This window comes from Pectinophora gossypiella, chromosome 29 (assembly GCF_024362695.1).
Source record: "Pectinophora gossypiella chromosome 29, ilPecGoss1.1, whole genome shotgun sequence".
Classification (NCBI taxonomy): domain Eukaryota; kingdom Metazoa; phylum Arthropoda; class Insecta; order Lepidoptera; family Gelechiidae; genus Pectinophora; species Pectinophora gossypiella.
The window spans coordinates 5,212,085-5,232,475 of NC_065432.1; the positions used below are offsets into that span (position 1 = coordinate 5,212,085).

The 20,391-nt window shown below is 37.9% G+C and overlaps 6 protein-coding genes across 6 annotated transcripts; 2 read left to right on the top strand and 4 right to left on the bottom strand.

Annotated features, from left to right (window-relative positions):
* Window positions 1-1,442: 1,442 nt before the first annotated feature.
* Window positions 1,443-2,060, bottom strand: LOC126379702 (alpha-(1,3)-fucosyltransferase 11-like). Its single transcript, XM_050028522.1, has one exon. The coding sequence runs from the start codon at window positions 2,058-2,060 to the stop codon at window positions 1,443-1,445; it is 618 nt and encodes a 205-aa protein (XP_049884479.1).
* Window positions 2,061-4,402: 2,342 nt separating this feature from the next.
* LOC126379703 (alpha-(1,3)-fucosyltransferase B-like) lies at window positions 4,403-5,659 on the top strand. The gene has a single exon (XM_050028523.1). It carries the CDS (start codon window positions 4,403-4,405, stop codon window positions 5,657-5,659), a length of 1,257 nt encoding a protein of 418 aa, XP_049884480.1.
* A 1,739-nt stretch (window positions 5,660-7,398) lies between these two features.
* On the top strand, window positions 7,399-8,781 carry LOC126379704 (alpha-(1,3)-fucosyltransferase 10-like). The gene is made up of 2 exons (XM_050028525.1): window positions 7,399-7,452; window positions 7,723-8,781. The coding sequence occupies exons 1-2, from the start codon at window positions 7,399-7,401 to the stop codon at window positions 8,779-8,781; spliced, it is 1,113 nt and encodes a 370-aa protein (XP_049884482.1).
* Window positions 8,782-9,359: 578 nt separating this feature from the next.
* LOC126379498 (alpha-(1,3)-fucosyltransferase 10-like) lies at window positions 9,360-13,928 on the bottom strand. Its single transcript, XM_050028269.1, has one exon. The coding sequence runs from the start codon at window positions 11,255-11,257 to the stop codon at window positions 9,857-9,859; it is 1,401 nt and encodes a 466-aa protein (XP_049884226.1). The 5' UTR covers window positions 11,258-13,928; the 3' UTR covers window positions 9,360-9,856.
* Window positions 13,929-14,926: 998 nt separating this feature from the next.
* Window positions 14,927-15,712, bottom strand: LOC126379705 (alpha-(1,3)-fucosyltransferase B-like). The gene has a single exon (XM_050028526.1). The coding sequence runs from the start codon at window positions 15,710-15,712 to the stop codon at window positions 14,927-14,929; it is 786 nt and encodes a 261-aa protein (XP_049884483.1).
* Window positions 15,713-16,883: 1,171 nt separating this feature from the next.
* On the bottom strand, window positions 16,884-20,391 carry LOC126379448 (dentin sialophosphoprotein-like). The gene is made up of 3 exons (XM_050028205.1): window positions 20,342-20,391; window positions 19,119-19,146; window positions 16,884-18,957 (listed from the first exon to the last, which is right to left on the bottom strand). Exons 1-3 carry the CDS (start codon window positions 20,372-20,374, stop codon window positions 17,210-17,212), a joined length of 1,809 nt encoding a protein of 602 aa, XP_049884162.1. The 5' UTR covers window positions 20,375-20,391; the 3' UTR covers window positions 16,884-17,209.

Genomic DNA, 20,391 nt, shown 5'->3' on the forward strand with positions numbered 1-20,391 from the left:
GAGAGAGAGAGAGAGAGAGAATGTTTATTCAACAAATGTGCATATGTCACTAACACCCGTACGTACTTGTAGGGGGTGTAAGTGACAGGGATCGTAACGAATACTGAGGGGGATGATTTAGCTCATTATTCTGAGTTAATACCATAGGAATTTTCCATCGCAAAAGTATAGAATTGAAAATAATTGAAATAAACACAAAACAAACATGAATTTTGCGACGGAAAATTCCGCCTATCACCCTGTGAATAATAATAATTATAATATAATAATTTGTGATAAATGTTGTGAGTTCCAAGAATTTGATCATGTAATTTGTCTTGCTTCTATTTATTATCACTTAATAAACATAAGTATTTTTATTTATTTCTTTTTTAATATAAAAATAACTATTGCATATTCACATAAAAAAATGACATAATAATTGTCTGCGAAATATTCCGTGTGGTGATGTCCTTAGAAAAGGTTCAATACGATCTACTCTGAACCGGCGTGCGTGTATGAAGCGATTGATGAATGTGGAGGAAGCAAGAGAAGTGTGTCAGGATCGAAGCAAATGGAATTCTATAGTCTCTGCTTACCCCGGTGGGAAATAGGCGTGAGTTTATGTATGTATGTATGTATATTCCGTGTGGTGATGTCCTTAGAAAAGGTTCAATACGATCTACTCTGAACCGGCGTGCGTGTATGAAGCGATTGATGAATGTGGAGGAAGCAAGAGAAGTGTGTCAGGATCGAAGCAAATGGAATTCTATAGTCTCTGCTTACCCCGGTGGGAAATAGGCGTGAGTTTATGTATGTATGTATGTATATTCCGTGAGCACGAGAGAACAGAGATGCTATTTTCTTATACTTATTTATTTATTCATCAAAATTATTTTACATGATACTAATAAGTATAGTTCATTAAAATATTTATATTAAATGAGGGACTTTAAAGGCTACATTCCTCAAAAACAATATAGATGGCGCTGTACAGTTTTTCCTTCGTTTTACCTTCTAATTTCATAGATAACAGACATATGCATCTTTTATCTTTGGTTTTGGGTATCAATGATGACCCTTGTTATTACACCCAGGCACAATTACCTCTTCCAGCCATTATTATTCTCATAAAAAACAGAAGAAATGTAGGTAGCAACATAATTCTATACATAATGTGATCTAAATATTAAGCAACAAATATTTTTGAATATGCTTCTGCCATTACATTGTATTTTGGAATAATTATGTACTCGAGCAATGAGAAAATAGGTAATAATTAGCACGTTAAAGCTTTACAACGAAATTGCAGGCTGAATTATAATGATCCAAATGAGAGGTTAGTTACTGATGTAATAACCCATCACCCACGCCAAGACACCAGGTTTGATGACGTTAGTAATCCACCTCACAACCCACACGATAAAAGGAGATTGCTTATAAAATGTAGATGCATTTCTGGACTACCCCCAAAAATACCACCATCTCGTGTTAGTTTGCCGATAAGTGGTATTTGGATCCCAAATCTCTCGGTAAGTTTGGTCTACCATCGATTTTGCTTGCTTCATGAACTGTAACCAGGGGTTTTTCGGGTTCACAGACAGAGTCAAAGCAGATGTAGGCGTCTGGCAGTCATAATGCTTCTTCGTAACTATATTAATTGTCTTACTTTTATTGTGAACTTTTTCACAGATAAAGCATTCAAATGCCTTAGCCGCCTTAGCTAAGTCAGTTTGGAAAGGCCTTGATGTTATTTCATCTATAAGTTTCTGATTGGAAATGATTCCTAGCGTCTTATGCTCGAGGTATTCTTCGTACGCCGTGTCGTTGTTCAGGAGGTAGTGCAAGTGTTGGCTGAGCAGCTCCGGCGTGGGGAAGTCCTCCAGCAGTATGGCCGACTTGTTGTTCGGCAGCCAGTCCCTGATCAGCGGCGATCCGAAGTAGATCGGAACTGTCCCCACTTGAATCGCCCGCCACAACTTCTCCGTCATATAATCGTTGCATACGGCATTCTCTATAGCTATGAAGAATTTATAGTTGCCCATATATTTCAGCAGCTCTTGACCAAAAAGATGGTTCATGTAAGAGTCTGTAGCACCATCCCAGGCGGGATTTGTATAAATTTTGTGCAATGGCAACTTTCTATTATGAAGGCAAGCTCCGTATGAATCAACTTGTATATACTTCATTAGTTCATAGACATAGTCATCTCTTTCAGTAGTTGTGTAACAGTCAGATTGTAGATACATAACTGGCGAAATTTGTGAGAGTAGATTATTTTTGGTCACAGTATTTGTGTAATAAAAAGGGTTGGTGATATCATCGAGATTTGACAGCCAAACTAAAGGTATAGGCATGTCGCTATGTCTGCTAAAGGTAGCGGAAAAATTGAAAAGGTTCAAAGCTTCTTCGTGCATGAACATCAACCTTTCCGTCGGCGTCTCATCGTGTAGCATACCCCATATTTTCTGTGAATTTCTCGGCAAAGGAAGGGTGTCAATATTTGCTGCGTAGAATAGATACGCATCAGGGTTCATTGGTTGAGTTTGTTTCTTGAAGACGTCGCATTTTATCCTTTTAACGCCACATATTATTTCTCTATTTAAGGGTATCCACCAAATGTCAGTAGTATACCATACTAAACTAGGGTTGTTTGTAGGTTCACTGAAAGTTTTGTTGAAAAAAAATCCCGTCTCAAAACATTCTGTGCTCATTAACAAGTATACTGTTAAGAAAACTATAGCAACGGCTATCATTCCTACCATTTCTTGTATATACCGTGAGTTCTTTAATAAGTTCTTTAAGTTCATCGCCGGTGTCAAAGGTTTGTTAGGTAACAGCGTCTTCTGAGGTTGTTTTGTTTGTTTCGTTTCTAAATTTTCCTTTTCCGACATCATGGATTACAATATCTGCAAAATGTGCAATAGTTTTACTTATAGAAAATCTACAGGGAGTTAGTAACTTCGTAACGAAAACTTTAGAGAAGGATTCAAGCCATAATTCTGAGTAAATATCAAGTGGAACTGAAAATAATTTACACGATCTTGAATTTACTGATGGAAAAATTCACTTGATATCAACTCACAATCATTTTTTGAATCATCATCTTTAGTATTCGGTACGATGCCACTAATATCCTGTAAGTGAAGGTTGTTGGTAAGGGTGGCATAGAAAGACCTAGAAGGATGAAATTCATCTTTTTTGATTTTATATATACGGTTTTACAATAAAATACCAGACAATATTTCGAATTTGTCAGAAAATTTTACTTCATGTAAAAGCTTATAATAATCTCGACTTGAGGACTTTACTCACTGGAGTCGAGCAAATCATACTGCCAACATAATAATATGAAAATAATGACGTTATGACTCACTGGAGTGAACTCGAGTTAAGGTTGAGGCGCCGTCTAAGAATACCTAAGAATACCGATTTTGAGCTGAGTTCGAAGAGGACCTTGAGGTCGCATCAATTTAGGAGTGGAGGAAGGTTGGAGTTAACATCTTAGAATACGGGTGTTAGAGTGAGATAAAAGCAGGAGGATGATTATAAGGACTCACAACTTAGTGATCCTGGCTTTATAAAGAAGTGACTTATGAGTTGTTACTTCTGTTTATTCCTTAAATTGTCCCTTAATTGTAAAGCTCTTGAGTAGCCACAAACTCCTTATAATAATAGTAATAATACGACAATTTTCTTATAGTTTCATTGATTCAATTCAATATGTATAAATGTGTCTTCTGTCAGGGAGTCTACCAATTTAATTCTTATTGATGCATTGACGACAGTCGGGTGACAACTCTAATTGCTTTCTGTCAATATTAAGTCAAGAATTACGGTCTTTTCTGTGTCTTTTCTGTCCATGGAGTTTATTTCACGATCATTCACAGAAGCGTCTTTTAGAAAAATTCCATTCTGATGTGATTTTCTTCAATAAAACCCGATTTCTTGGGTTCTAGGCTTTCTAGACTTTCTTTCCGCAATATAATATAGTAGATGGCACAGTTCAGATTTAACGTGATTATTTAAATTACTAGAGTCAAGGCCGCTTGGTTCTCAGATCTTTCCCAACTGTGATAATGCGAAATTAAACAAAATCTACATCAATGTAGTGAGAATTACTAAAGTCAAGGCTGTATGGTCCTCAGATCTTTGCCTGCCTTATATAAGGCGAATTTAAACAACAACAACAACAACATATTCTTTAAGCGTGATTTTATTACTCATTCCCAGGACCCAAAACCAAAACATGCCTGAAAGTAAAGGCCTGGTTATTTCGGAAAAGTCCAAACTCCATCAACACGGACTCCTGAAGCGCCTCTTAATCATTTACAAAAACAGAAACCCAAAGGCGATAAAGCAACTATTGCCTACTTTATTTTCTGCTATGGTATTCTTTTTAATGGTCCTTTGGTTGTACAAGATGGAATTCAACGCAGACACTTTCAGTTGGCCGAAAGGTCGTTGGAAGAGATATGATGCCTTACCATCTATCGTGTGGTACACGACAAATATTTGGTGGATACAGAGGAACAGGAGAATCACTTGCACCAGCGGCGTAAGCACCTTCGAATGCGAAGTCTTCAAACTCCAGACAGCACCAGAAAATCCTAATGCGTATCTGTTTTACGGCTCGGATGTGCACTACTTTCCTCTTCCAAGAAATTCAAGCGTTCTCTGGGGATTGCTGCATGACGAATCACCTGCTAACAGATTGGAGTTTGTCTACGAAGAAGGGTTAAGACTCTTCAATTTCTCGTCAACTTTCAGCAGGTTCAGCGATGTACCGATGCCGTTGATGAAGTCCAAAGGTCTGGACGCACTTACCAGTCGTAAATATTTCGTCAATACGCCAGATAAAAACGCTGCTCTGTCAGATATTGCTCCTGTAATCTACATGCAATCTGATTGCTATTCTATGAGTGAAAGAGATGCCTATGTTGCACAGCTTATGGGGTATATTTCTATAGATTCTTATGGGGAATGTCTTCGTAACAAGGACTTGCCTTTAAGTGATATATACGTCAATGTTAGGAGAGGTCCTCAAATGTATCTTCAATATCTTTATGGGACTGACCTTTTAAACTTCATATCAAGGTATAAGTTCATGATAGCAATAGAAAACGCAGTCTGCAACGATTATGTATCAGAAAAGCTCTGGCGAGCGTTAGAAGTGGGTGTAGTGCCGATCTACTACGGCTCGCCGCTGATCAGGGACTGGCTGCCGAACAACAAGTCGGCCATACTGCTGGAGGACTTCCCAACGCCGGAGCTGCTCAGCCAACACTTGCACTACCTCCTGAACAACGACACGGCGTACGAAGAATACCTCGAGCATAAGACGTTAGGACGTATTTCAAACCAGAAATTGTTAGACGATCTAAAAGCGAGGTCTTATCAAATTGACTTAGCAGAGACAGCATTTAAACTTGAGTGTCTTATTTGTGAAAAGCTTTACAATAACGATGATGCAGTCAATATGGTGACGAAGAATCATTATGATTGTCCGATGGAGCCGTTTTCAGATTTAGCTTATGTCCCTAGTCACATAGACCTTTGGAGGCGACTTTATGATGACGCGAAGAATAAAGTTGACAGCCTGGTGAAAGAAATCGACGAACAAATTGATGAACGTCGTGTATCTAATACCAGCTGGTGGATTAATGACGGCAAGGAATAGCTGGCACACACTCTTTTGCTGTGACATGTAACGCTGAGGGCTTTCACCCGGTACAAAATTCAAGACAGCAGCCACTGTTGATGTGAAGTCATTCTTCTTCTATCGTGTGGATTGTGAGGTGGAATACCAACCGCATCAACCCTAGTGTCAGGGTTATTACTGAGCCGCCATGACTCATGTAACGACTACTAACTTATATCAGTAAGTCATAACCGGGACCAACGACTTCCGAAGCACGGATCACCTTACTTTATTTTTTTCATCTTTCTTTTGGATACGAAGTCCTAAGATAGATATGATGAATTTTAAACTTTTGACGATAAATAAAAACTTAGTGACGAAGGGCAGGAGGATAATGAATTTACTTTTTTGATCTATGCAGGATTAGATTATATAGATCTAGTGGCTAGGGCGTTGGTCATGTTTTTATGTTCCAATGCAAGTATAATAATATAAATAAATAAAATAAATAAATAAAGATGAACTGATGGTGTGCCGCATGCATCCGGAACGATTGGCAAAGATCATCACGCACTGGGTACCACAGGACGGACACCGTAGACGTGGTAGACCCCGGACACGATGGCGCGATGATCTCGATGGTAATCGAAAAGACTCGATAGAGTTCGCACAGAACCGGGATACTTGGAAAGACATGGGGGAGGCTTTTGCCCAGCAGTGGGATTACACAGGCTAATAATAAAGATGAACTGAGTACCCACGCCTCAACGAGCTTTCTGTTAGACCAACGTGATAAGCTGTGAGCCGTACCGCCCGGCCTGTCAAATCTTCAAGTTAGGTAAGCGGACCCTGTGAAAAACGAGATAACGATAGGGTGATAATGATATTAGAGAGTCAGAATCAGAAACCTCGCAAACCTAAGACTACTGAAAAGAAAAGAAAAAATATAACTACTCAGAATTACGGTCAAAATCATCCCCCCTCGGTATCCTTACCATGTCACTAACACCCTGTATTAAGACTTTGATGTTGCCAACAGCGAATTTAAACAACAACAATTTTCTCGAAAGCCGAATTGTCAAAGATGACAGATCTTACACAGCAGAGAGCACTAGAGAAGTATTTTATTTACTTTCTATAACAAGAAAAGTGATACTAATCCCATTGGTATTAATAATGTGTTAGAGCATATCCTATTTCTCTAACTTTATCCCATTTTCACTGGCTCCGTTTATCTAACTGAACGTATTCTCTATTGTTATTGTTTACATCTAGCTTAGAATTCAATCAATCCTGCTTATTCCTTTTTCAGAATTAAGTAAAGTATATTAGTTAATTGTGCGGTATATAAAGCGAAGGTTGGTTTTAGGGCTGGCATAGGAAGACCTAGAAGGACGTACATTGACCAAATTAGAGATGTCCTTAGAAAAGGTTTAACACGATCCACTCTGTACCGGCGCGCGTGTATGAAAGGACTGATGAATGTGGAGGAAACAAGAGAAGTCTGTCAGGATCGAGGCAAATGGAATACCATTTACCGGTGGGAAATAGGCGTAAGTTTATGTATGTGTATATAAGTAAAGTATGTTAGAAGGATCATTGAGGGAGGTAAGGTTAGAAGAGGTGCATAGGAATGTGACCTAACCTGCATTGGGCTGGTTTTCCCTTCAGGTTGAAAGGTCAGACAGGCAGTCGCTTCTATAAAAACTGAACCTTTCAAATCTTCAGGTTAGGTAAGCGGATCCTGTGAAAAACGAGATAATGCTAGGGAGATAATGATGTTGGAAGAGAATCAGAAACCTTGCAAACCCAAGACTGCTGAAAAGAAAAATGTAATTAAGCAAAAGTTTAACTGCAAACTTCAAGATATCATCCCATTGCTCATAAGCATCATAATTATACTATCTTGTATAAGTTGTTTAATATTTGGAAATGATACGAATAAATATGCTTCTTCCTATCAAACCAAAACTAAAAATATTAAAAACCCAGCTATAGTCTGGTTTACTACAGATGTCTGGTGGATTACTCTTAATAGAAAAGTCAGTTGCAAATATGGAAGCAGATTATTTTCATGTGATATTTATAAACCGGAAACTCAGCCTGATAATCCTAAAGCTTATTTATTTTACGGATCTGCTATTGATAAAATACCTTTGCCAAGAGATCCTAAGACACTTTGGGGACTGTTGCATTACGAATCACCGACGAACACGTTAGTTTTAATGCACGAGAAAGCATTGAATTTATTCAATTTCTCAGCAACGTTTAGCCGATTTAGCGACGTACCATTCCCTCTAATTTGGATGGGAGATTTGGAATCTATCATAACTCCAATGTATTTTGTAAATACGTCGACGAAAAATTCGTTACTTACCGAATTAGCACCGATTTTGTTTTTACAGTCAGATTCTTTTACATCGACCCAGAGGGATGATTACGTGGATCAATTAATGAAGTACATAAAAGTTGATTCTTATGGTGCCTCGCTACATAATAAAGAGTTGCCATTAGATAATATGTATTCAAACAAGAAAGCGGAAAGCAATTTGTATTTATACCACCTATATGGTGATGAGTTATGTAATTTTATAGCGAGGTACAAGTTTATAATCACAATTGAAAATGGTGTTTGCAACGATTATATGACAGAAAAGATCTGGCGCGCGATAGAAGTGGGTGTGGTTCCGATCTACTACGGCTCGCCGCTGATCAGGGACTGGCTGCCGAACAACAAGTCAGCCATACTGCTGGAGGACTTCCCCACGCCGGAGCTGCTCAGCCAACACTTGCACTACCTCCTGAACAACGACACGGCGTACGAAGAATACCTCGTGCATAAGACTCAAGGCATAATTTCCAATCAGAAATTGATCGATGAACTGACAGTAAGGCCTTACCAATTAAAACTTGATGAGGTAGTCAAAGAATTCGAATGTTTTGTATGTGAGAAGATTCATAATAACAACAGTGATGCCAACATAGTAACGAAAAACCACTATAATTGTCCAATGCCTAGATCTGCCATAACATTAACAGAAAATGTGAATAATTCTTGGGTTCCCTACATTGCTGATGCGATGGAAAGGGTCAACAGAATGTATGAAGAGATAGAAGATGGTGATTTAACACCACGGAAGTCTAAAACCAGTTGGTGGTAGCTCTGATACAAGTCATCGTAACGAATACTGAGGCGGATGATTCAGAACATAATTCTGAGTTAATATCAAGTGTATTTTTTAAATTAATTTCAGTTCCATACTTTTGCGACAGAAAATTCCACTTAATATCAGCTAAAATCATGAGTTGAATCGTCCCCCTCAGTATTCGTTACGATGTCATTTACACTCAAGTTCGTACAGATAAAGACACAACCGAATACTGAGGGGGATGAATCAGCTGATAATTCTGAGTTGATGTTGATATCATGTGGAATTTCCTGTCGGAAAATTCAGATCCATAAAAAAATATCAAAGCCATATTATACTTAGCTCTAAGTATGTGGATAATTTTAGTAAAAAATAAATAAATTCGAGCGCCAGTTAAACGATTGCTCATTGACACAGATTACCTTTATTGGATGTTCATACCGTCCCTGAGCGGGATGTATTCGGAAACCGTAGCTACCAGGGGATTTGGGGCTACAATCAGAAAATATTCAAACAACAAAGAACGATCAGGAAATAATAAAAATAAATAAATAAATTAAGATTATTTATTTTAATATCAACTATCATGATTTTAATCGACTAATATTAAAGAAAATTAAATTAAAAATAAAAATCTATTTACATAGCACCAATTCGTCGCTGACCTCAACCCCTCTGGGTCTTACTTTAGTTTTAAATGGCCGTAAGCCGCTAAGGAGTGAGGGAGAGAGCACATGGACTGTGTCTCGCTCGCACTTACGCGTTCACAACGAGATTTTTGTATGGACTGTCCGTCTTCTTCTATCGTGTGGGTTGTGAGGTGGATTACCAACCCCATCAACCCTGGTGTCAGGGTTATTATTGAGCCGCCATAGGCCCCTAACATGACTCATGTAACGACTACGTACTTACATCAGCATGTAGTAACCGACACCAACGGCTTAACGCGCCTTCCGAAGCACGGATCATCTTACTTTTGGACAATCAGGTGATCAGCCTGTAATGTTCTTACGAAACTAGGGATCACAAAGTGATTTTGACTATGTTACTATACATCTGATGCAGGCACGGTTGAAAGGTGCAAATATCACCACCAACTCACTTTAGAACTTCTATGAGTGGAATTTTGACTTCTTAACTCTTCGAGAATCTTCTCCAGGTCCTTCTTCGCTTTGTTAATGTACTCTAGTTTTGGATTGTTCGGGTTTACAGAAAGAGTTAAAGCTGATGGTGGTGTCGGACAATCATAATGTTTCTTTGTCACAATATCGATTCTTGTGCTGTTCTCGTGAAGTCTCTCACACACTATACATTCTAGATTTCTCTTAATCTTATCTAGTTCTACCTGATACGGCCTTACTGTTATTTCGTCTATTAACTTCTGATTCGTAATGATCCCTAAAGTCATATGCTCGAGGTGTTCTTCGTACGCGGTGTCGTTGTTCAGGAGGTAGTGCAGGTGTTGGCTGAGCAGCTCCGGCGTGGGGAAGTCCTCCAGCAGTATGGCCGACTTGTTGTTCGGCAGCCAGTCCCTGATCAGCGGCGAGCCGTAGTAGATCGGGACTGTTCCCACTTGTATTGCTCTCCAGAATTTCTCAGTAACATAATCATTGCACACTGCGTTCTCGATAGTTATCATAAATTTATAGTTTGCTATGAATCTCAGCAGTTCTTGACTTTCCAAATGATATTGGAAAGAATCTCTGTACATGCGGTTTAAATACAGCTCCTTATTATGAAGACAAGTTCCATACGAATCAATTTTGATGTGATCCATCAGCTTCTTGACATATGCATCTCGTTCTACAGAAGTATAGCAGTTCGATTGTAAATAAAGTACAGGAGCTATTTCAGAGAGCATAGAGTTTTTTTTTTCAGTTTTAACGTAATAAAAAGGAGATACAATATCATCTAAGCTCTTGAACCAGAATAAGGGCATTGGTATGTTGCTAAATCTGCTAAAAGTAGCTGAGAAATTGAATAGACTTAAGGCTTTCTCGTGGTAGAACATCAGCTTCGTTGATGGCGACTCGAAGTGGATCAGACCCCAAACGGTGTACCCTCTTGGTAAAGGGAGGTAGTCAATTTGAGCGCCATCAAATAAGTAACCTTCCGTTTTGTCCGGTTTTGATTGTGGGCGAAATAACTCGCATTGAAACGTTTTAGAACCTTTTGTACATGTAATTTTTCTATTCGTAGGTGTACTGAAGAAGTCTGCTGTGTGCCAAACTATTGCTGGCAATCTAAAACTTTCAGGAGTATTGTTCTTTGGAGATGATGCATTCTGTTCCTGGTTTAAAACATACTCAAAATTGAACCACATCATGATAGCAAAGAAAACGATAACGGTGAATATTATTCCGGCTATTTTATAGACTAGCCAGGCATATTTTTGAAATCTAGTCTTGTTCATTTGAGCTCTGGATTTAACAGCAGATTTGGCTGGTACAGTAACATGGTGTCGTGGGCATATTTGACAATCAGACATTGTTCATTTTAATAACTTTGATATAGCTTTTGTGATCCTTGAAATATTTGTTGTCGTCAGGACCTCTTGTTAGGTATCTTGTACTTTAAAAGACTATATTACGTCCTTCAAAAGACTTTCTATTTCGGTTTTAAACGACTCTTCTATTGCATCTATTTATTTTTTGAAGTACTTTTTATTATGTTTCATTAAATGTATAACTTCTTCTAGATATGTCATGACTATTTCGAATTTATTTTCTAAATGGCTCAATTTTTCTTCTTTTACATTAGCATCTGATGCACGCTTGTGGCCACAACTGAATTAATTCTTAGGTTCAAATTCCAGTTGGGTTAAGAACTTATGATTCTGATTCTGGACTGAGCGTTTCCTTGTCAACTTGTAGTGAAGTGTAGTATTCTGTGCCTCTTCGGATTATTTGCAGACCTGTGCCTTGCAGTCAAATGGGACGTACAGAGGTAGTTTCTTTATTAGATTATGTTACTATTTATACTTCTCTTCATTCTTCATCATAATTATCAATCCTATCATCCCTAGCATTATCAAGAGGTTCAGAGGGTCTGCTTATCTAACCTGAAGATTTGACAGGTCCAGTTTTTTCATAAGAGTCTCCGTTCTAGTCAAATTTCTCGTTTTCGATCTTCTTGTAACAACTATTAAATATTTGCTATTTATTTATTGGAAAGCGTTCCCTTGTTTTCTGTTTATTTACTAGGTTTTGCTTCTGTTGTCGCTATGTCAGCACGTGACAAATGTACTTTTCTGTCATTTTTTATGACAGAATTAGTACAGCCGGTATCAAAAAAGTTTTACATAGTGTTATTAAAAAGTAAAACCGTGTTGTTGAGCTTTTGTTTGTATAATAGCATTAACTACTTGGCCGGACAAATGAGGAGCGCTGAAGGCTCTCACCCGGTACACAAAAGCCCTGACAAGACTCATGTATCGAATACTTACTTACATTCGTAAGTAGTAACCGGGATCAACGGATTAACGTGCCTTCCGAAGTACGGATCATCTTACTTTCGGACAATTAAGTGATCAGCCTGAATGTCCTAACCAAACTAGGGACCACAATGTAATTTTTGTGATATGTTCCCATCGGGAATCGAACCCAGGACCTCCGGATCGTGAGCCCAACGCTCAACCACTGGACCACGGAGGTCGTTCGTAGTCGTTCGTAGGAGGTCGTAAGTCTCACTAAATGTCAAATATGTTAGTGCAAGAAGGTAGCAGATAGAGCAATAAAAAGAAATAGCAGCAAATAAAAAGCATGTTGCTGGTATATACTGCGCTATATGCCAGCCAACATACGTGATGTATAGATAGTAATATAAGTATAAATAGTAAAAACCCGTTATTGAAAACCGCATCAAAATCGGATTATTAGTTTAGAAGATAATTAATAACATTTCTTTGCACAAACGCACACACAAACATCTCTCACCCTAAACGCATATACCTGCTCCGTTCCGTCGTGGGTAAAAAAAGCAAGTAGTAGCCTAGTGGTAAATAGCCATTAAGTTAGTCTGTTAAGCTAGAATGTAAGAGAGGAAAAAAAAAAAGAAAGACGAGATAATAGAATAAAAAAAAAATACATATATATAATAATAATAATCTGTGCCACATTAGCCCTACTTTAAGACATGAACACAAACAATAAAAAACCCCCACACACACCACATACACCATCTAATAAAAAACATAAGACACATATCCGAGCTGACGAAAGATCAATACAAAATTGTACTGATTCTGGATCAACTCTGTAGAGCAAAACGACCGATTACCATTGTGTAAAAAGTTTAATTTTCCGCTTGACAAAGGCTCTGCCGCCCTATGGTAGAGGATAGCCAGCGCAAAATACAAAAAAAAAAAAAAAAAAATGTTAGTGCGACAGAGTCCTAAAGTGGGTACATTATATTGCTCATGACTGTACATCCTGCTCTATTAGTTGATTACCTGTTGTAGCGTTGCATCGCGCTACAATAGGCAATAGTGTTCCAGTGCCGCGGAGATCGTTATTATTAGTCTACTACTGTAATGTCTTAACTAAACACACACACTAATATATACACATACACGTACACACAAACACAATTAACATACAAAATGGCCCCGATTCCTGCAGACACCGCCTAATTTTATTTTAGGTTATATCCGTCATTTTCGTATCCGTCGAAAAGGAAAGGGACGGATGATTCACAGCTCTTAATTTTAGAAAGAATGAGTAAATTAATGTGTCGGGTTATTGACTGACGTAAAATTTTTAGACGGTTGGTTTAGATTTGTGCTTAAAATTGACGTGTGTTCCATAAATTTTATGCTTGTCGATTACCCGTCCCTTTCCTTTTCGGCGGATAAGAAAAGGACAGATATAACTTAAAATAAAATTAGATGGTATTTACAGGAATTAGCACCAATGCATGTTTATTTGTTCTTATTTAAGTAAGGGACACATTGCTCGAATGAGCAAGGAAAGATGGACCCGGAGATTGTTAGAGTGGCGCCCACGAGCATTCACAAGACCGAGAGGAAGACCACCAATGAGATGGAAGGACGACATTGTGCGGCACGCAGGATATGGCTGGATGTCGATAGCCCAGGATCGTCGGAAGTGGAAAAACATGGAAGAGGCCTACGCCCAAAATTGGATATAAATTTAGGCTGATATAGATAGATAGATTTAAGCACAGTTTATTGTCAAATAAATTCAGTTTAACAATGGCCTAAACCGACGTTATAAAAGATGTAATTGCTGAACACTGCTTCCTGAGATACAGGTCTCCTAGTTCAGGTAGCAGGGTTATACTTCTGTAGCATTTGTGTGTCCTAGCTGTAGTACCCAATGTTGTGTCGATCTTTTTCTATGACAATAAACATTTTTTTTTTTTAACTAGGGATCACAAAGTGATTTGACGAAACCCTAAAAAAAAAACAAACAAAAATAAGCTTATGGAGACATGGCAGTGAGAGCTTTTTATTACCGCATCACTTTTGCTTAACAAGGCATTAAATTTCACAGCCATGCGTTGTTAATTACCCGGAAAAGAAAAAAAAACTGACGCGGCGCGTGTCAGATATCTTTCAAATTAGGAACAGACGTCGTCAATTTGCCGCCATTTTTGTAGGAGTGGGGTTCCAGAGCCGCAAATAATCAGAAGACTTGCAGACACTTATGATACGAAGTCCCAAGTTGGATAAAACATAAAATAATTTCACGATCACAAATAGGCTACTTTCCAACTAGTCAAATCAGTTACTTTTTACCAAACGTCAAAACACGAAATTACTATGAAAGTATGACAGATCACGCTGTGACGTCATAAAACAACGTGGTAAAATGTCGGACTTATTATTATGTTTTTCTTGATTAAAATTCATAAATAAGTTAAACAGAAAAAATAATGGTTTTCGTTAGTTCTAGATCTGTGTTTATTTAGTAATCAGAATTTCATAATTTTTCTTGAACCTAGTACTGTCACGAGCATTAATATGTATACACTTTGGTACCATGTCACATTAACTTTTTTGACAAATTGAACTGTAAGTCAAATATTCAAATAAATTTCTGTAAATGTCAAATATTTTAGTGCGACAGAGTCCTAAAGTGGGTTCATTATATTGCTCATGACTGTACACGACCTAAGTGGGGTAGTACGAGGTACTTTACGATATACCCGGGAAGTTACTCAACTGAACGTCTTGTTCATGTATGGTTTCAATGGCGATCATTCTCAAGAACATTTCAGCACTTACAAAGCTTGTGTCTGAGCTCCGTGGCTCTTTATTCGAACTATTATTCATCTCATCTATAAACTCATCTAACTTTACTTTGGCTTCCTCAATATCTATCAGCATCGAGCTATTCGGATTCACCTTCAGCGTCAGAGCAGATGTCGGCAAAGAACAGTCAAAATCCTTCTTTGCAACCATATTGACTTTACCATCTTTATCGTGCAGCTTCTCGCAAATAAAACACTCGAACTTATCAGAAGCTCTGTTTAAGTCAAGTTGGTAAGGCCTAGCTATTGCTTCTTTGATTGCATTCGTGTTTGAAATGAGCCCTAACGTCTTATGCTCGAGGTATTCTTCGTACGCCGTGTCGTTGTTCAGGAGGTAGTGCAGGTGTTGGCTGAGCAGCTCCGGCGTGGGGAAGTCCTCCAGCAGTATGGCTGACTTGTTGTTCGGCAGCCAGTCCCTGATCAGCGGCGAGCCGTAGTAGATTGGAACTACACCCAACTCTATAGCCCTCCAGAGCTTCTCTGTAACGTAGTCTTTGCAAACAGCGTTTTCTATAGCGATAATAAACTTGTATTGAGCTAAGAAACTCATCAGTTCTTCGTCGTATAAATGGAAAAGAAATGAAGCCTTTGGAAGCTTAGCACTTAGGTTTCCAGGTAACTCTTTGTTCTGCAGTCTACTCCCGTAGGAGTCTATAGCGATATAGTCCATCAACCGTCGTACATAAGCATCCCTTTCGGTGTAAGTATGTCTATCTGATTGTAAGTATATAACAGGAGCTAGGGTTTTGAGAAGTGAATTCTTCTGTGAAGTCTTAAGATAGAATGATTTATCGGTTATGATGTCTGTGCTTCTCATCCAACGCAAAGGTAAAGGTAAGTCGCTGTGCCTGCTAAAAGTTGATGAAAAATTAAAGAGATTTAAAGCTTCTTCGTACATAAACACGGGTCTAGCCCAAGGCGTTTCTTCATGAAGCAAACCCCAAATAGCATCCTTACCCCTTGGCAGGGGAAGTCGACCTAACCAGGGCCCGTGAAACAAATAGGCGTCAGCCTTATCTACTATCCAACCAGGTTTAAAAACGTCACATCCAAAAAACTTTGTGCCATTAAAGCAACTGATTTTACGACGACGATTTGCAGCGTCAAATGGTGAGAAATTAATGCTGAACCAGGCTATCTTGGCAACTTTTGGTGCTTCTGGAATATTCTTTATAGAATGGACAAATTCCAAACAGTATCCTAAATTGCTCAGCCAAATTATCATGACGAATATCGCGGCAGCTGCAAAGATGATTCCAACTATGTATTGATAAAGTTTGGGATGGTTTTGGCCGGTCTTTATTGGGTCGTTTTCTTGTGAAGCAATTCTATATGCTTTATAAAAAGCCTGGTAACACTTTGTAAAGCAGTTTAATTCTTGTTTCTGTGCAGTAGACATTGTTCATCATCAATTAATTGGTACTAAGCATCGCGAATCCAAGAAAAACTATGCTTACAATCGAATAAATTGAATTTCAACTTTAAACTTAATTTATAAACAATGCACATACCTATCATAATATATATTCTGTCATTTCATGACAATTTCATGTTAATGATTTATCTTTTTTTTTTCATATATCCCATATGGGAAAGGCAAGGGAATCCATATCCTTTATTTTTTAAGTCCAGTTTGTATTCAATATAAACCAATGGTAAGTATTACAATTGGCGCGACTTTTTCACAGAAACAGAACACTGTTTCTGTCCTGAAACATTATGACCTCCCTGACAGAAGCAGGCCTGTCCACATACACGCAGCACCCTGCGATTCACGATTGTTTGTGGCTCTGCCCATCCTCTTCAGGCGTGAGCTTGTTCTAGGTAAATGAAACTCTAAATTCAAATGGGTAATCAAATATACTTTATTTTAAACCTATCCAGTGAGGACCTTTTACACGGGACACCATCCACTACACATAGGTAAGCCGACATGACGTCACATTTAATTTAGGTATAAGTTTCTGTGTTCGTTTTCCATGTTTCTATATAGAAAATATTCCGTGTGTGCGTTGACTTTTGATGTGATGTCATTATAATGTACGTATATATATTATGTTATCCGTGTCTGTGGTGTCCTAAATAATAAATGTTTCTTTCTTTCTTTCTTACATTTTTAAACAAACCTCAAACCTAATTTAATCAATTAATCTCGTAGCTTGTACTTTTAATCTGGATGTGGAACGTCGCTACCACAATTATCTGTCACTGCAGTGTGATCATTGTTATTATCGTGGTCACCAGTTGAATCATTTTCAACAACACATTCGTTGCCTTTATCGTCTGTCGGACCAGTATGCGTGCGTTCATTGCTGTCAATTTGTTTACCAGATGGTTCATCTACGCTTCTTTCGACAGTTTCATTAGACGGATTGTTTGTCGAGTCAGTCTCTGTTGCATGCATATTTTGAATGTTATTATCCTGTTTATTAGCTGGTTCATTCGTCAATGTCTGACCTATTTTGACTATACTTGGCTGATCGCTTAACGGATGAGTCTCTGTTGCATGGGCGTCTTGGACATCATTGTCCTGGTTATTACTTGGTGGAGGTTCTATGGACCTGGAAACTACTGCAATATTTTGGTTATTATCGTAAACCTGTTTGGTGGTTGCTCCTTTCTCTGCCAAGCTTCTTTGATCACTCTCGCTGTTTTGACTTGCAATGTTAGATCCGTTATTACTTGTTTGGTTATCTTTATTTGTTTGTCTGCTAGAAAGATCAGATGTCTTGCTTTCATCATAATTAGTGCCCGTTCTACGAGTTCTTTTCTTTTCGTTTTTGTTACTCGAGTTATTAGATGTGGACGTGCCAGTTTTAGTTGCCTGACTACCAGTTGATTGGTTGCTAGAGACAGATAGATTTGAAGAGTGTCTTCTACCGTTGGAACCAAGTCCAAGGTCACCAGTCTGTATGACTCCAGCGGAAGCACCGTTTCGATCTGTATGTACAGTTGTTATAGCTTGGTTCTTACGATTAGTAGATAAAGATCGGAGGCCATTCGAAGCTTCTTGACTGTTATCGCTGAGCTGATTAGTGCCAGCATTTCCCTGGTCACTGTCACTATGCTGAGCGTAAGCTATGCCTTGATAACTTCTGCCTTGTTGCACGGAACCCGTAGTGTTACCATTAACCGTTTCTTGGTTAATATTTGTAGCTTCAGATAAGGATTGCTGTCGCACACTCGTAGCTGTGCCTTTGTCAGTAGTTTGACTGCTAGCCGCAGAATCGCTGGTTAGAGTTGAGTTTTGGAAATTAACAGTAGTTTTATCTCCCCTTGTTTTAGTTTTGCTAGTCAAAACTTTGCTATCAGATGACTGATTCGCGTTAGCATATGACCCTGTACCGTTGACGTTGGTATTAGTAGCAGCTACGTTACTTAAACTTGTAGCTTTTACGCTGTTACTCTTACCTTTGTCATTTTCTTTCATTCTGCTCGAATAAGTACCGTAAGTCGATGATTGGAATGTTTGCGATGTAAATTCGTTTACATCATCAGGATTTGTGTCAACTTTTTTATCTTTATGTGCATTGTTATCTGTGTTAGATGGTTCTCCGACAGGTCTAGCGTCATTATCATGATTTCCATTGGTATTATCACTATCATTCTCATGATCATTATCTATTCCATCGATTTTACGTTTTGTTTGTGTCTTGTAAGCAGTGCTGGCGCCTTGTACACTAGCACTTCCAGTAGACTCTTCTTTGACAATCTTGTCAGATCCATTTGTTATTTCAGATTTCAATGAAGTTTGGCTCTCATTGGACCCTAAGCTGGTACTCTGGCCTTTTGTTTGAGTAGTAACTATTCCATCTGAGTTTGTCTTACTAATCTGTGTCTTTGTAGAACTGGATTTGAATGAGCTGGAACTGGATGACTTGTGGACTGTTTGAGTGGATGATTTTCTTGGTAATGCTGTGAAGAGTAAAATAAATCTTTCTGAAAATGTCTCATAGATAGTCATAGCATAGAATAAAGAAGAAATTTGCACAGTGCGACGCAAGTATAAAAAGTTTTCTTTTCTTTTTCTTTTCTTCTACCCTTATTCAAGACTGAAATATAACAATCATACTCACCCGGAAAACCTCCAACAGCCACAAAAGCCTAAAAAAAATTTTTTTTTATATATTTTTCTTATCTTTAATATTTAAAGAGCTTAAGGTCACTACTGACTATATCGTTCTGTAACAACTATAGAAAAAGATAGCAGGTTGAGCTTAGAACACCGATAAATTATCTATCGCAGTGGGTTTATTTATTTATGAACTTATTTAGATAGTGAAAAATATCACCCTTACAGGAGACTATAAGTCGGTGATGTTAGTGCTATTTGCACGGAACCAACGGTTTAACGTGCCCTCCGAAGCACGGAATCATCTTATTATTCCGGACAACCAGCTGAATCATACCTGCAAAGTCCTTACCAAAAGAGCAGTCCCACAAAGTGATTTCGACAATGTCCCCGAATCGAACCCGGCAGACCCCAAAAAAAATAAAGACCACGGATGCTGTTTTTTTTTTTTTTTTGTTGTAAGTATTAATTTTACTTTGACTGAAGATTTCAATAAGCTTTCCCTATTATTTTTTTAATATACTTACATATATTATTATTATTATTATTGTTTTTATATATATTTAAATCTCTCCGAAGAAGTATGGGTGGCACGGGCCGTAGCCAAGTGCTGTTATTGGTTCAGTGATAAGAATTTCCTAACAATTATTATAATAATAATAATAATAATTTATTGCCAAAAAAGTAGGTACAATTTTTTTCCTTAAAATAGCTTAGTCTTGGACACAGGTATAAATAGGTAGGTACCATAGCTGACTAAGTATATAAATACTTGTATTACAGCCTATGATGCCTCTCTCCTGGATATTTATGTTACTTAAGCTAGCTAGTATACGCACTTATGTTTCCAAAACAAAGAAATACAAAAGTTTTTAATGACTGGCTTAACAAAATAAAAAGACAAAAAAAAACAGAAAGAAAGAAAGAAAGAAAGATCCTCTCTTTGTGTGGAATGTAGTTGTACGTGAGTGTGTGTGAGAGGGTGTGTAAAATTATTATTATTGTATGTCTTTTTCATTTTCATTATTATTATTATATTATTATTTATTCATTTTTTTGAGGTTGGTACTCCACCTCACAACCCACACGATAGAAGAAGATTATTATTTATTTTATATTTTTTCTGTTGGTACTGACGGAGCCTGCGGTGGATTTACATTCTGTTTATTGTTATCTTATTGAAATATATTTAATTACCTACTAATTATTAATTAATTAATTACTCACCGTAAAAATGAGACAGACGAATAAAAGTCTCATTTTATTGGACTTTCCGA